The following is a 14,939-nucleotide window of genomic DNA, read 5'->3' as shown; positions in this document are numbered from 1 at the left end:
CAATCTGATAGAATTCTGGCAGAACTGTGTAGCAACAGATCGCCAGCAATTGCTTCATCAGAAATTGCCGTCCTACCTCCTACGAAAAGGAATTACCCTGCTATGTATAATCAAGGCAGCGCAAAAAGTTGCTTTGCACAAGCATTTGTATAGCCAATTAGACGGATGAAATTTACGTACACTTAATAACGTTACACAAAACAGCCTTCAGACTTTCCCTATTAATTTCATCGTCTTTTGAATTATGAACATATTTACATCATAAGGGTTTTTTCATTGTAAGGCTTTCTTTTTTAGATAATTTTCACCTAGCAAGACTTATCGTAGATGACGTAATAACTCACACCCGGACAACGTTGGGTTATACTGCTAGTATATTTATAAATTCCAACCATCATTCAATAATCCTTAAAATATTATTAATAATATAAGTAAGCATACATCCAGCTTGTCTTCTAATAAAGAATCCTGTAATCATAATAGTATTCATTATTATAATGATACATTAAAACACAGTGACTTCAAAGAATTGTAGTAGTGTGGTGGACTCTCTCATTACTTCAACAAATAAAGATTCAGCTATGAGGAATATTATTATAGAGAGCATGGTTTGTGCAAAGTCAAACCTGCTCTATCACCCTTCAAGCTTGTACTGATCTGGTGCAACAAGTATCACCAGGATGCAGGAGTTGTATGGAATTACCTTCTCTTAGATGAAGAGCTAAAGAGCTGAAAGGACTTATCTGCCTTGGGTTCATTGGAGTGTCTCTAAATGGCCATCTGGAAGCAATTCCATGATATCCTAATTAACCCATAGCTGGAACCCTAACTGGTGATACAGCTTCAGATTAGAGTAGATCTGGGAACAATAGCAGTTAAAAGGTGGTTCCACACACCTGGAATTCCCAAACTAAGGCCTCACTACTTTACAAAACTAAACTCATAAGCATGAAAATAGGGAATAAAATATCACAAAATCCTCCATATAGTTTAAATGTTTGGTCTAATAAGTCCAGGATTTTCTGAAATCTTATACTTAGATATTTCCTGGTGATCTATAGATATCATTAGATCTTTAATAGAAATAACATTAAGGTGAGCTTCATTTGCACAAAAAACTTCTGTACTTCCATAGATAGTATAGACAGAAGAAAACTTTCCATTACAAACTTTCAAATATCCCTTCCTCTTTGTAATTTCAAAAACTGTAATATTTGACCGTTCAATAGTATGTGTTTTTCTGAAGTACTATTTATCGAGCTAAGATCTCTCTTGCAAATAACTGAAAGAAAAAAAACTATATGTAGTTTATTGAAAATCCCTTTAAAACAGATTCTGACATATGTATGCTCTCAAACATTCAAAACGATGTCTTATCACCTCACTAAATATATCTGAAATCTAATGGATGATAACATCAACAATTATAAAATCAATTGGTTTTTATAGAACATACATCCCCAGCAATAAATGCTCTGGGAGGTGTGATCTTTTTCTCTCTGAGAAGTGTAAAATCCTATATTTTGCAATATTTAACAAAAGACTGAAATTGTTGAATTATTCAGGCAGACACTATTGTTGGCATTTATTGAGGAATTTCCAATTACAAACTGGCTAGAACAGTTTAGTTCCCACCTAATAGATTTTCAATATCCTGAAAGATGGTCACATAATAGAAAATAAAATGCAATCATTCATCAACGCAAAACCTTCATTACTAATAGCCATATTCCTTGTTTTAAAGTGTTTTATAGAAGACACAAAAATATTATAAATATTCTCATGTGAAAAGATGAATACATCATGTGTTTTGAGTATGACAACTGAACAGCTGAATTTGTGATGCATTTTCTAATATTTATTATTTATTTACTTTTTTGCAACAAATCAACTTTCAATAACTAATCATATTTCAGTGTCTTTAGAATAGTTTTATTTATATATTGTGACACCAGTACTCTTCAATTGTGTAAATCATCAACAACATCAATCTATAGCATGTAATAAAATATCTTTATGGCATCCGTCAGTCTCAAACAACCATGGATCTGCACCTGAAGAATTTTTTGTCAGCTGCTGGTGGTGATGCAGTATCTGCTGTGGCTGTACAGGTCCACATGGGCGTGGCAGTTTTGCATGCAGTGACTGCGTTTGAAGATGCTCTCCACCAGTGCTACTGCATTTTTTCTTCGGTGGCAAGTTTCAGTTTCTCTATATAGGAAGTATGTTTTTCTTCAGTTATAAACAAATGTCCACATATATTGATTGCCTGACTGATTGATTTATAGATAGATGTATGTAAGAGAAAGAGAGAGAGAAGGGGGAGAGAAGGAGAGAGAGAGAGGGAGAGCAGAGTGTGCATGTATGTGATGCATGTGTATCAGCATATGTATGAACTTATGTACACATGAGTGCACACACAAGTCTGCAGGTGTGTGTATTTTTTAAAATTAGGTTAGGAAAAAGTATTAGTGGTTTGTTCACAGCTCTATGACTTAATGGTTCTGCAAAAGAGACTGATAGAATAAATACCAGATTTAAAAAATAAGTACTGGGGTTGATTAATTCAACTTAATCCTTCAAAGTGGTGCCCTAGCATGGTTGCAGTTCAATGATTGAAACAAGTACAAGTTAAAGATACGCATGCACATATATATGTAGTGTTTAGTGATGGAAAGCAGGAATTAAAGGAAATTCAAATGAATACCTCAGTGTCAAAACACAATGTGAAAAACTTGGCTAAAAGAATGTCAGGTAAGCATAATAGGAATCTGTATAGGTTAAATCTATAGGGTGATCAATATGAACTGCAAATCTGAGAAGATTCAATAATCAATTAGTTGGTCCATTTATCATAGAATATAATAAAGTTACTTTCTCAAGTCATGCTAACCTGGTTTCCATGGTATATAAATTTCCCACCTGGATGAGATGCCAGTCTGTTGCTGGATTACTAACTTTTGCCAGACAAGTGGACTGGAGCAATGTGAAATGAAGTGTTTTGCTCAATTGTAGTGGTGTGGTAGACTCTCTCATCACTTCAACAAACAAAGATTCAGTTATGAGGAATGCATTGCCTGGTCCAGGAATCAAAACCACAGTCTTACAATCATGAGTCTAACACCTTAACCACTAAGCTACGCATCTCCACTACAGAATATAATAGCAAGCAATCAGACAAAATATTACAATGTTGCTGCATAACTTTATTTAAGGTTGTGATTGTTTAGAATAGGTAGAGGAACTATTTCCTCCCTATAAACATTGATTTGTGCATATTAATTTATATTATTTTATTCAACAATTAATTAATTAAACAGTTTTCTCTCCACCCTTCTTGTTAGACATTAAAATTATTATGGCAGATATTGAGTTTCCAACAAAATATTCTGTTGTGGAAGTGGAGTTGCATAGCATCAGAATTAGAAGCTTCAAGTATTCTCCTATCAAGATAATTCCATTGATGGAGATTCTAGATAACTCACATATCAAATTGCCTTCTTTGACTTTGTATAAACTTCCCAAGATGTCATCAAGTTTAAAAGTATGCTAGTACAGGGAATATGGAGAAAAATGGAATTTACTACTATATTTTCATTGCTCCAATCACAGTAATGGAAAGAAAGTATCCAGATATGTTAATACAAAGAAGAGATTTAAAAGTAATGGATAAAAGAAAGAATGGGGGGGGGGAGGCTTTTTACTGAATGTATATAATAAATTATTGCTTGCTTCTATAGGCAATTCTATATAATATTAGGTTTACTACAGTTAAACTAAATTAAATTAAGCATTATAGTTAAGGATTGGATGACAGATTATTTAAGAAATGAGTACTTGCGATGTTACATATGAGATGTACTTGCGATGTTACAAATTCAATTTGGGGTTGGCAGAATCCATGAGAATAGAACATAGATAAGTTATTAATGTGGAACTTTTGTGTGGAAATTTTTAAAACATCTTATTAAATAAGAGTGAACAACAAATTAATAATATGTTATGCTTATCAATTAATTAGATACTATACATTTGATAATTTCCAGTGCCTCTATGAAGCACAAATGACAGCTATTACTGCTCCCTCTGTAAGGAAGAGCACTACCTACAATAGACCATGAAATGGAGTTGTCAATATTCTGCCCTTTGAGATCCTAGATCCTAGATGAACTTCACCAGCAAAGTGAAGTTTTCTTTTCTTTTGTATTTAAAAAAAAATGAATATAGCTCTGTAGCCTGGCCTTGAAATTCAAAGCAATAAGCCCTATCTAATAATGAACATTCTGAGGTGTTTTAACCATGCATTCTATATATTAAATTATTCCTCAAGCATTAATTATCCAAAGGATATTTATCATCTGTTAGATATGTAACTACAAAAGGCCTTATTTATTCTAAAAGTGATAAGGTTATTGCTATATTATTATCATCACCAATTTTGTACCAGATAGATGTGCATTATTTGTAACAGACCCAGATTTCTCTACACAGTCTGAATTAATAAATGTAGCATCACTATTTCTAATAGCATTCAGTTTCTAACTGTTAATAACTGCTATAATACCTACTAAATTAAGAGTAGTGGAATAAGCAAATGTAATTTTCATTACTCACAAAGGAATCCTATTTCCCATGTCTATTATAATGATTCATATTGGTTTCAAATTTTGGCACAAGGCCAGCGATTTTGGGGTAGGTGTAAGTCAAGTAAATTGACCCTGTAGTCAACTAGTACTTATTTTATTGACCCTGAAAGGTTGAAAGGCAAAGTTGATCTTGGTGGCATTTGAACATAAAGTTGGAAGAAATACCACTAAACATTTTTCTGGTACAGTAACAATTCTACTACCTTGTCACCTTTATAATGATTTATATTACCTTGACATTTATTACATTTATGTTCTTGCAAATATAATCCACTGTCTTTGGGTATTTTGTATTTCCTTCAGAAATATGACAGTTTTCAGTATATCCTACCCTAGCTAAAGTGACATTATAATATTCTGTCTTCTGTAAGAAAATCTCATTAGCTGATAGCCTAAATTGTTTGGTGCATTTTCTTTTTCTAACACCAGTACTATAGATGTTATATTTCCCTTGGCAAGGCTAAAGAGCCCTCTTAAACCATGCGTTGTCACTGTTCAATTCAATCTATAAACCACTTACATAGTGTACTGAATGCTTTCATCATCACACCACACTAGTGTTGTCACTTTGTGGCTCACAAGAGACAATCCTCATAACTGAATGAGAGTAAAAGTTCAATTATGATGGAAGAAACAGATTTTTTTTTTATTGGTAAGCAAGCAGTAAGAGAGCAACAGTGTTGCTTGGCTGCCACGTTTCAATTTCTTCAATTTTTGTGCCAACTGATTTCATATTTGGTATATTGGTGTAGTTTTTTATGGTAATCATTGACATGAAATTCATTTTTGCCATAAATCAATAAATAAAGAGTTAATACCTTTTAAATTTGTAAATTTCAATCTAAAGCCACAGACATATAGGTTCCTGTTTCAATAGTAAAAATCATGCCAAAACAGACACAATAGCCTGGGGTAGTCTTCTACTTGGGTGGCTCCTGTCAAACCGTCCAACTCATGCCAGCATGGAAGGCAAACATTAAATAATGATGATACACACACACACATAATTTGTGCTGGGCTGATGATGCTCTCCCTTACCCACAGTATATGAAATCTAAAGAGATCAGTTCTAGTGCTCCAAGGATCAGCTCTAGTGTATCCTGCCCCAGGACTGGGTTATGTCTCTAACAGTCTTTCTACTTGCTGTCATCTCCAGCTATGCCCACTCTTACACAGATGCTACCCTAACTTTTCATTCCTTCCTAAACTTCCATATCTAAGCATCAGTTTCGTGCAGTACAAACACTTTGAGCTCCAAATTCACACTAACACCATGAAAAAGGATCTTGAAAACATTCTCCAACGGATTCATTCTAGTCTGGTTTCTTTCAACAATGAAAACAATAACTGCACATACCAAGAGTCAAAAATCACAGAATATATCAAGAAAAGTCATTGCTCTTCATCTTCACTCTTAAATATGAGCAGCACAAAAGCCCTTACAACTGTTTCAAATGCAAGGCTTCACTATTAGTTAGGATCTCTCATACAAATACACAACTTTATCATAAAACTGGCCTTTCTATTCAGACCCAGAAAATATTTTGGCTACCACAACGGCGTGCTGCTCTCAACATCTGGGATGTTACTGCAGCTGCTTATGCACACAGAGACATCCTGGACCACATCTAGAAAAGGGTCACTTGACTAATTGGCATAAAGCTACTTACAGACATGCCCTGACCTCTCAAATCCACAAACACACTGCCGTTTTTCTCTGGCTTTTTCTACTGCTACTACAGTTACTCAGAGCTGGGTTGAGATTATGGCACCTCCATTAAAGGACCTGACTACTCATTTCTTTCTCTCTACACACACACACATATGCATATAGGTAGATGTATGTTATATCTATTTTTATTATTAAGAAACAGTCCTCTCAAGAAGAGGACAATGAGAGACTTTCTACAATTTCAGTGACCAAAGAATACACATGGACAATGAGATAACGTCCCCAAGTTACACATCTGGGGAAAGTGTTGAAAGTTAAGTACCATTGTGGGAAGGTTTGAAGAATGTAAAGACAGATTGATCCAAGACAACTGTGAAGGGTGGGGGAAAAAAGATGCAGTGCAGAGTGGAGATACCCAGTGAGATGCTGGAGGATTTCATTTAGAGCAAGAGACCACTCAGTAGTTATTTCACCTCAAAACCACAGGCAACGCTGTTATAATGTTACCTAAAACACCCAAATTTCAAAAAAAGAGAGTGAAATGTTCCCCACTGAATGTCAACAAAGCATGGTATAAACTAATCCAGGGCCTTCACAAGCTCTTGCAAGTTACATTAACAGGGTCACTTAAAAGGAAAATTGAGTGTTTGATAGCAAATGTCTTCAACATGCCCAAGGAATACTTTGGTACCAAAAAGAGGAAGGATGCAGCTGGAAAGCAACTCAACAGGAGGGAGTGAAAGATCTTGCATCTGAGGAGAGAAATTAAGATTCTCAATAAGCAATTTAAAAGCACAAATGTTAAAGCATAAAAGACTTGACTATAGGACTCTGGGAGCAACTGTGCAGATAAGTGAGATCAATTTATGAAGGACCTATAGAAGATTAACAAAACACTATTAGGACAAGCAATATATCTATGGAGTTGTGAACGAATTCCTTAAAGAGAGCCATAGCGACATTACTTAGGTGATGAGCATTAAGGGCACAACCAAAGGTCAAGTCAGAATGGATAGAAGCCCAAGATGTTGAATGGGTATTTCGATCAGCTTCTATTCCAAATGGTAAGAAGACATGCCCAATGCTACTTTCCAAGCTATGAGAACTTTTGCAGAAAGTATGGGCAACAGGCATCATCCCTTCATTCTGGTAAGGAGCCGATAGCTGAATCACACTGAAGTGAGCCGATTCCTCCGAGATTAACCTGTTCCAAACCATTTCTTGCCTGAGTATTACAAATAAGATCTTCTCAGTCTTACTCTAAAAGATGATCTACATGTTGGGGAATAAATGTATTAATACATCTAATTGCCCCACACATCTTTAGATATTTGGAACACACAGTTGTGCTAAACCATCTGATCTGAAAGGTCAAGAAGATAAAAAGTAATCTAACAATAGTCTGACTTTACTTGACCACTGCATACAGCTCAATCCCTCACATCATCAATACAGCTATGGAACACTATCATACTTCCCACAAAATTTAGGGGAATGATTGCCAGCTACTTCAAGTTCAGTTCCACACTACCTATTTCACAACTCAGTAGAATCTGGAAAAATTATAATCTTGTACATATTTGTCTTGGCAATGAATCTGCATGTAACAGCAGCATGGAAAGAATCCAGAGGGCCAATAATGAAATCTGGCATCTGCCAACCACCACTGAGAGCCTTCTAACCAAAACTGCTTCAACCTATGTACAGGCAAAGTAGATCCTGAAGGCACTTGGTAACCATAGACCAGGATGCAATCGAAACCAAAGACGTCAAAAAGCTTGTTGATCAGGAGTGGGAATGTAGCTAGCATGTTCTGGCTCCAAGTTCAAAGTGGGGTTATACCAGCCATTGAGGAGAACCCAAGTAATGTGGTATAATTCCTCCTTTACTGGAAGAGATGGTACATTTAAGCAGAGAAACAAGCAGATGATTGGATAAAAGAGACAGAGGGATCAGGCTTATCAGGTCAGTTCATAGGTTGCTACATAAACTCATGACTGCAGCTGATGTATGAAATATATGACATCTTTGAACAACATCTCTGCAGATGGGTTGGAATTCCATCAAACCATTTGTGGTGATGTCCACAGATGTCATAGATATCTATGAGAGAGCTCATAGTGCTGAGGGTCCAAGAGACAACAGAAAACAATCACCATGTGAATATGGTAGGGCTTGCTTACTAGGTATATTGGATACAGTTGATCAGTCACTCAAGTGACCACTGTCCTGGAGGGTACTCTATAAGTAAAGCTGTCCTTCTTCCTATTGTAAAGGTGCATAGCTCAGTGGTTAGAGCATTGGGCTCACAATCATGGGGTAGTGAGTTTGATTCCCGGACTAGGCTGTGTGTTGTATTCTTGAGCAAGACACTTTATTTCCTATTGCTCCAGTTCACTCAGCTGTAGAAATGAGTTGCGACATCACTTGTGCCAAGCTGTATCAGCCTTTGCTTTTCCCTTGGGTAACAAGTGGCGTGGGGAGGGGAGGCCGGTATGCATGGGCGACTGCTGGTCTTCCATAAACAACCTTGCCTGGACTTGTACCTTGGAGAGTAACTTTCTAGGTGCAATCCCATGGTCATTCATGACTGAAGGGGGTCTTTACCGCTTCCAATGCACTGTTGCTGACCTCTTACCAACCCAAAATAACCCTAAAATTTGAGGCAAAAGCCTATCCTGCAAACAGTATGGAGTAATTCACTGCACCCTGAAGCACATTCTGACCTGATACCCTAGAAACACTGGGAAAAGGCTAATAAAAGTGAAGGCATAAAGTCCTTAGAAAAATTACCAAATGAACAAACCTGCAGAGAGTTAAGGTCAACAAGCTAAGGGTATCACTAAAAGATATCAGAGTCCTAAGGGAAAGTAATAAGAGTCCTTAGACAAAAGCAGCTGCGGAGAGCCATTTTCTATTTCGCATCAAGCCTCAGACTGGGTGATGCAAGTAGATCTGAAAGGTAGACACTTCTTTCTGGAAGGGGTTGTGGTAACATTGCTCCAAATAGACATGGTTTTTCTTTTCAGCTCAAAACAATCATCATGACTGAACTCACAGTACTCTGGGAGGGCAAATTCAACATCTTTCACCATCTGATTTGGTTAATGAGATCCTTGTTAAAGGATGGCATTCCCCATTGAAGTTGGCTGCTACTGTTTCCTGGTAAGATCAGTGTGTTATTAGTAGCATATCATTGATTCAGAACCCAAATAACAGAAGACTGCTGTTACAAAGATAACCAAAGTAGATGAGACCTGTTCAAAGTGCTTATTTGTGGTTGACAGACTGCAGATGAAACGCTTCTGAAGACAAAGACTAATTCATTCCTTAATGCAGTACTCAGGAGAAGCATACAGAGTAAAGAGTGAAATACTTGTGACCCTGAGATACCTGCTGAAGATACAGTCACCATCAGAAGAATTTGCAAGATTTTAAAGTAGTTCCTGTAGTTTCTGCTTGGGGCAAAGTATCTGTGATGTTATTTCACCAGGTGGAACAAACAGGAGAAATTGCAGTCTATCTGTCTGTCTGCCCCTCTCTCTCTCTCTCTCTCTCTCTCTCTGTATGTATATAAATATATATATATATATACACACACACACATACATTCAAATATATATATATATATATATATATATATTCAAGGTGGTGCTCCAGCATGGCCCCAGTCATTTGACTGAAACAAGTAAAAGAATAAAATATATATGTATATATATGGAGAGAGAGATATATGCATATGTACAGTATAAATATATATATACATACATATATATATATATATATATAACATGAATATACTACAATAAAGAGTATATGTGTGTGTGTGTGTGTATACCAAGGCGTAAAAGTTATAAGGATGAATAAAGTAGCTTTATATTACGACAGATACTAAACTTTTTTCAAGTCTCAAACAAAAGAAAAAAAAGGAAGCCTTTTACAGACTACTAACAATTATAATTGTAAATTGTGGAATAATCCTATTAGATGTAGAAAATGACATGATGTTTCTAGAAGAAATAAAAGGAAGGAAGTCCTCCACTGGCAAAAAGTGTTACGTCTAATTTTGGTAGAACTATTTCCTGAAGATCATATTTCTTCCTAGGTCAAGGTGTGCTTCGTTTGAAGTACAACTCCATACAAGGTAAACTAGAGGTTTCAAACATCCACAACTTGTGAAAAGTTATCAAACTATGAAAAGGAACAATAAAAATGTGAAGAATAGATGAAAAAACCCAATCAGATTTTAAGTAACTAAATAAATAAAGATGTAACTATAATATCGATTTTTTTTCATATCGTCACATGCATAATATATTTACAATATCATAAAGACACACGTATATGAGGGGGGGGGGGATGGGAAAATGTAAATGAAAGTCAGAGATTTTAAGGTAAACAAAATATATACATATTCTATTGAGTAAAAAGTATTCACGTGCAGAAGCAGACGGCCGTTATAAATGAATAAACAAAAAGACATGAAAAGATTCTTGCTAGCTATCGAGTTTTTGGTTTGAATGAGTCATATACCTCAGTAATATAAACACAGATACGGTGGAACCGGATTTTGTTTCTATTTAAGTCATAAATTACCTTCTTAATGACGACATAGAATAAATAATTCAAGAACTAGAATATTTTTCTATTTGATGCATGTTCGAATATAGGACCCCATACACACACTTAACTTAGTCACAAACAGACGACTACAACTGCGATTTAATATATCGCCTTGAGATGTTAATAACCAAATCAATATATATAGATATATGTGTGTAAACGACTGACAAAGACTGGTATCAAATGTTACATAGAGTAACGATAGCTACTGACACTCCTCTTATTCACTTGACAGTTGACACGGTTGAACAGACGCTGGAATGATCGACAGAAAATGCTAATAAGAAAGATAGAAAGACACTCACCCAACCAGAACTAAAACACTGGATGACATTGTACAGAAAGGAAAAAAAATTGTAAATCCATGAAAAGATAGAATCGATCGGTCCAAAATAGTACAACAAATTCAGGCAGGGTAATCCAACAGCTCCAACTATAATTAGCTTGAAATGTTTTATTAAAGTATTGCTGATAATTTCAGAAATGTCATTGACAGATTTGATCGGAATAAGGACCACTCCGGCGGCAAAAGGGGTACCGGACTCATGTAATCCCTGAAGCCAACTCCTCAAGACACTGGTCAATGTTCGTTTGAATGGATATAAGAAAGTTCCACATAATACAGCCCATAGTAAGGGTCTGAGAAAGGCCTGTAGGACAAAATAGACAGCCACTAATACCAAACTAGCGAATATAACGAAGAAGTTGGCCGCTGTGTTGTACAGGGCCTTCTTCAGTGCTTTTTCGTGACCCTGTGGAAGTATCTGAAACACATTGTCGAAAGAGGATCGAAAGTATTCAAACGACGGCGAAGCCATGTTCTTCTGCTGTTGCTGGGGAGGTTATTGTACACAAATACGGTTGTCACTTTCTAAACAATTACATTATAGTAATGGTAGCAATAGCGTGTGTGGTGGTGATCGGTGACTGAGAATCGGCGAGGAGACAGACTACAGAAACTGTATTAAGCTCCGAAGTAAATAACAACGGTGTCATACAAAAATCAATAGATTTCTTCACAATGTTCCGCAGTGCGTTTTCTTTATAACATGTTATCAATTAATATTCATCTTATTTTAAACAAATATTAAGCTTAAAATACAGTTTTAAAATGCTTTAATCTAAACGTGGTTAAAAGTTATAAATTAAGTTTTATGTAATATTTATTCCTAACTGAACAGTGGACCGTCTGTCAACTCGGTAAGTTTGCATACGTAACCAATGTTATTGTTACGAAGTTCTACATCTGCAGCTGTTAGATGTTTTCATTAAAGTATATCGGAGAAAATCTTATAACCTGGAACTACTCCATAAACTAATTGATTTTCTTTCTTTTTTTTCAACAAAACCTAACTTTGTTAGCCAGGTTTTGTTGGCTAACGAATCTTTATATATGATGTAAAATTTATTCAGTGAAAATGTCAACAAACTAGGTAGCCTGGAATATACTAACATTCTGAACTACACCTTCAAATAATATCCAACTACTCACAGTACCCTACAACCTCAAGTCGACATAGTTGTTGTTTCTTCTCGTTCTTTCTCCCCCCCCCCCATTAACTACGACCTTTCTTCTAAAGTACCATCTCCGTCAAAGTACACCTGACTTACTCCCTCCCCATCACACACACCATATATCCATCCGTTATCTCAGTTGGTTCTCACTACTGCTAGTTTTTTTTTTCTTTTTCATAAAGAACCTAGCCTTCGCCTTCTGGAATTCTCTCTCTGCGCACATTTCTTTCTCAGGGGCATCAACTTGCAGCTAATTTTCAGCTGCAACAACCTCACCAGTTTGGAAAGTCCTATAGGTTACATAAGATAGCCTTTCTACTCCGACTAAATTATTGTAACACAAAATGGATAATTGCTTGGTTTCTACTTAACCCTGGCAGTTATTGATCTATTACTCTTCTGACATCGCAAAGGTGATAAAGACAGTCATAAACAATAACTTTCTCCATCGACTTGAAGCTCTTTCCCTCTTCACGGGATACCAATATAGATTTCATAAAACCAAATCTGCTAGAATCTTATTTTCCTTCATCATCCACCTGTGAGCTAGCTCTCATCCCCTAGAAATTTAGGGAAAACAATGTTGTTGCACTTGACATCAGTAAACCTTCAATTATGTCCGACATTTAAATCTTTCTGCCTATTGGGCAGATCGGTGGTTTCCTGTCATATAACATCTCAACAGTGCAGATGAATCATTCTTTGGTATACCCCAGCTTTGTTATCCATCCTCTATAATGCCTTTCACACATGCATCATTTATATGCAACCTAAACACCTACCAAATCTACACTATGAACAGTGATCTCAAAATAATCCTTTGATGCTTCAGTCTTGTTTACTTCAACAGCGCAAAGACACATTCTTTGTATGTGTCAAGAAAACATCACACCCCACCCTCTATAATTGAGTAACATGTAACTAGGCTCTTCAAAAACCAGGGGACCACTGAGGATGTCTCCTGGTGAATACACATGTTCAACAAACTAAAAATTGGATCACAGTGACTGGCCTTCCTCTTCAAAGCTGGACAGTACTTCATCCTTATCAAGTGAGACCACAAGGGAGTACTGCTCTGTCATTTGAGACAGTGCTACTGTAACATATACAGATATTTTAGACCACATACAAAGGATGGTCACTCAACTGAGTGGCATAAAACCACACACACGCACCAGCCTTTGGCTCTCTGATATGCTGTTTCATCTCCTTACCTTTTTTACTGCTACCGCAGTGATCTCTGCTACTCAGATCTGATTGGTTTCATGTTGCCCCCAATAAGGCAATCATGATGTGCTCATCTCTCTTTTTTACTTCACCTATATTGTGTTCTGTCTTCTGGCTCTTACTGACCATCACACCCAGTATGCCAGCCCACTGGAATCTCCTTCTTACATATTTTTTTGATACTGTCATTGACTTGCAACTATTCACTGCATGAACCTCACCAGATGCCTATAAAAGATGGAGACACAGCACCTTCCTCCATACCAAACAAATAAAAAAAAGTGTATATAACATCATTCATTGTCATTCAACATTCGTTTTCCATGCTGGCATGGGTTGGACAGTCTGACAGGAGCTGGCCAGCTGAAGAGTTGCTCAGGTTCCATATCTGTTTTGACATGGTTTCTACAGCTAGATGCCCTTCTTAACACTAACCACTTTACAGAATGTACTGAGTGCTTTTACACAGCACCAGCATGGGTACTTTTATGTAGCATTGGCACAGATGCTTTTATGTGGCAGCAGCACCTATGAGCTCACAAAATTAGGATTGTTCAGCTGAATAGAGATGTAGGGGACATAGCTGAATGCAAGGACAACCATGATTTTTACTTAGCCTGAGCTTGGCATGTCTTGTCAAGCACAGCAAACCGCCCGAAGTGTCAGTCCCTTGTCATCCCTTATGTGAGGCCCAACATCTGAAGATCCTTTCTCACCACTTTGTTCCATGTCTTCCTGGATCTTCCCCTTCCACATCCTCCCTCCACTATTAGAGATTGGCACATCTTGGTGCAGCTTTTCTCATTCATACACATTACATTACCATACCAGCACAGTCTTCTCTCTGGCACACTTTGTTAGATATGCACATTGACATTACCCATCCAGCAGAGCATGCTGGCTTTATTTCTTTCAAGCCTTCGCATATCCTCAGTAGTCACAGTCCATGTCTCACTGCCATGCAGCATTGCTGTTCATACACAGGCATCATACAATCTACCTTTCACTCTGAGAGAGAGGCCCTTTGTTACTAACAGAGGTGGTAGCTCTCTGAGCTTAGCTTAGCCTGTTCCTATTCTAACAGCTATGCTTTTGGAACAACCTCCACCACTGGTAACCCAGTCACCTAAGTAATGGAAACTGTCTATTACTACTTCTAAGGATCTTCCCTGACATTTGATGGAGTCTATTTTCTATACATTCCTGGTGTTTAATGTACCTGCACATCTGCCACATGTAAAAACTACTTTCTCTGT

The 14,939-nt window shown here is 36.8% G+C and overlaps 1 protein-coding gene across 6 annotated transcripts in view; it reads right to left on the bottom strand.

Annotated features, from left to right (window-relative positions):
- LOC106883961 (transmembrane protein 245) overlaps positions 1 to 11,995 on the bottom strand; it is a 503,944-nt gene extending 491,949 nt beyond the window's left edge. For 3 of the 6 annotated variants that reach the window (XM_052966325.1, XM_052966328.1, XM_052966326.1), the window contains exon 1: positions 11,247 to 11,992. In XM_052966325.1, the coding sequence (XP_052822285.1) occupies positions 11,247 to 11,759 (513 nt within the window). In that variant the 5' untranslated portion in view covers positions 11,760 to 11,992. Of the gene's footprint in view, positions 1 to 11,246 lie in introns of all 6 variants that reach the window. The other 3 variants (XM_052966323.1, XM_052966324.1, XM_052966327.1) reach the window with 3 other exon arrangements.
- Between the last annotated feature and the right edge of the window lie 2,944 nt (positions 11,996 to 14,939).

This window comes from Octopus bimaculoides, chromosome 3, assembly GCF_001194135.2.
Source record: "Octopus bimaculoides isolate UCB-OBI-ISO-001 chromosome 3, ASM119413v2, whole genome shotgun sequence".
Taxonomy (NCBI): domain Eukaryota; kingdom Metazoa; phylum Mollusca; class Cephalopoda; order Octopoda; family Octopodidae; genus Octopus; species Octopus bimaculoides.
Note: the sequence above shows the minus strand (reverse complement) of the source record. Positions and strands in the feature narration are given on the sequence as shown.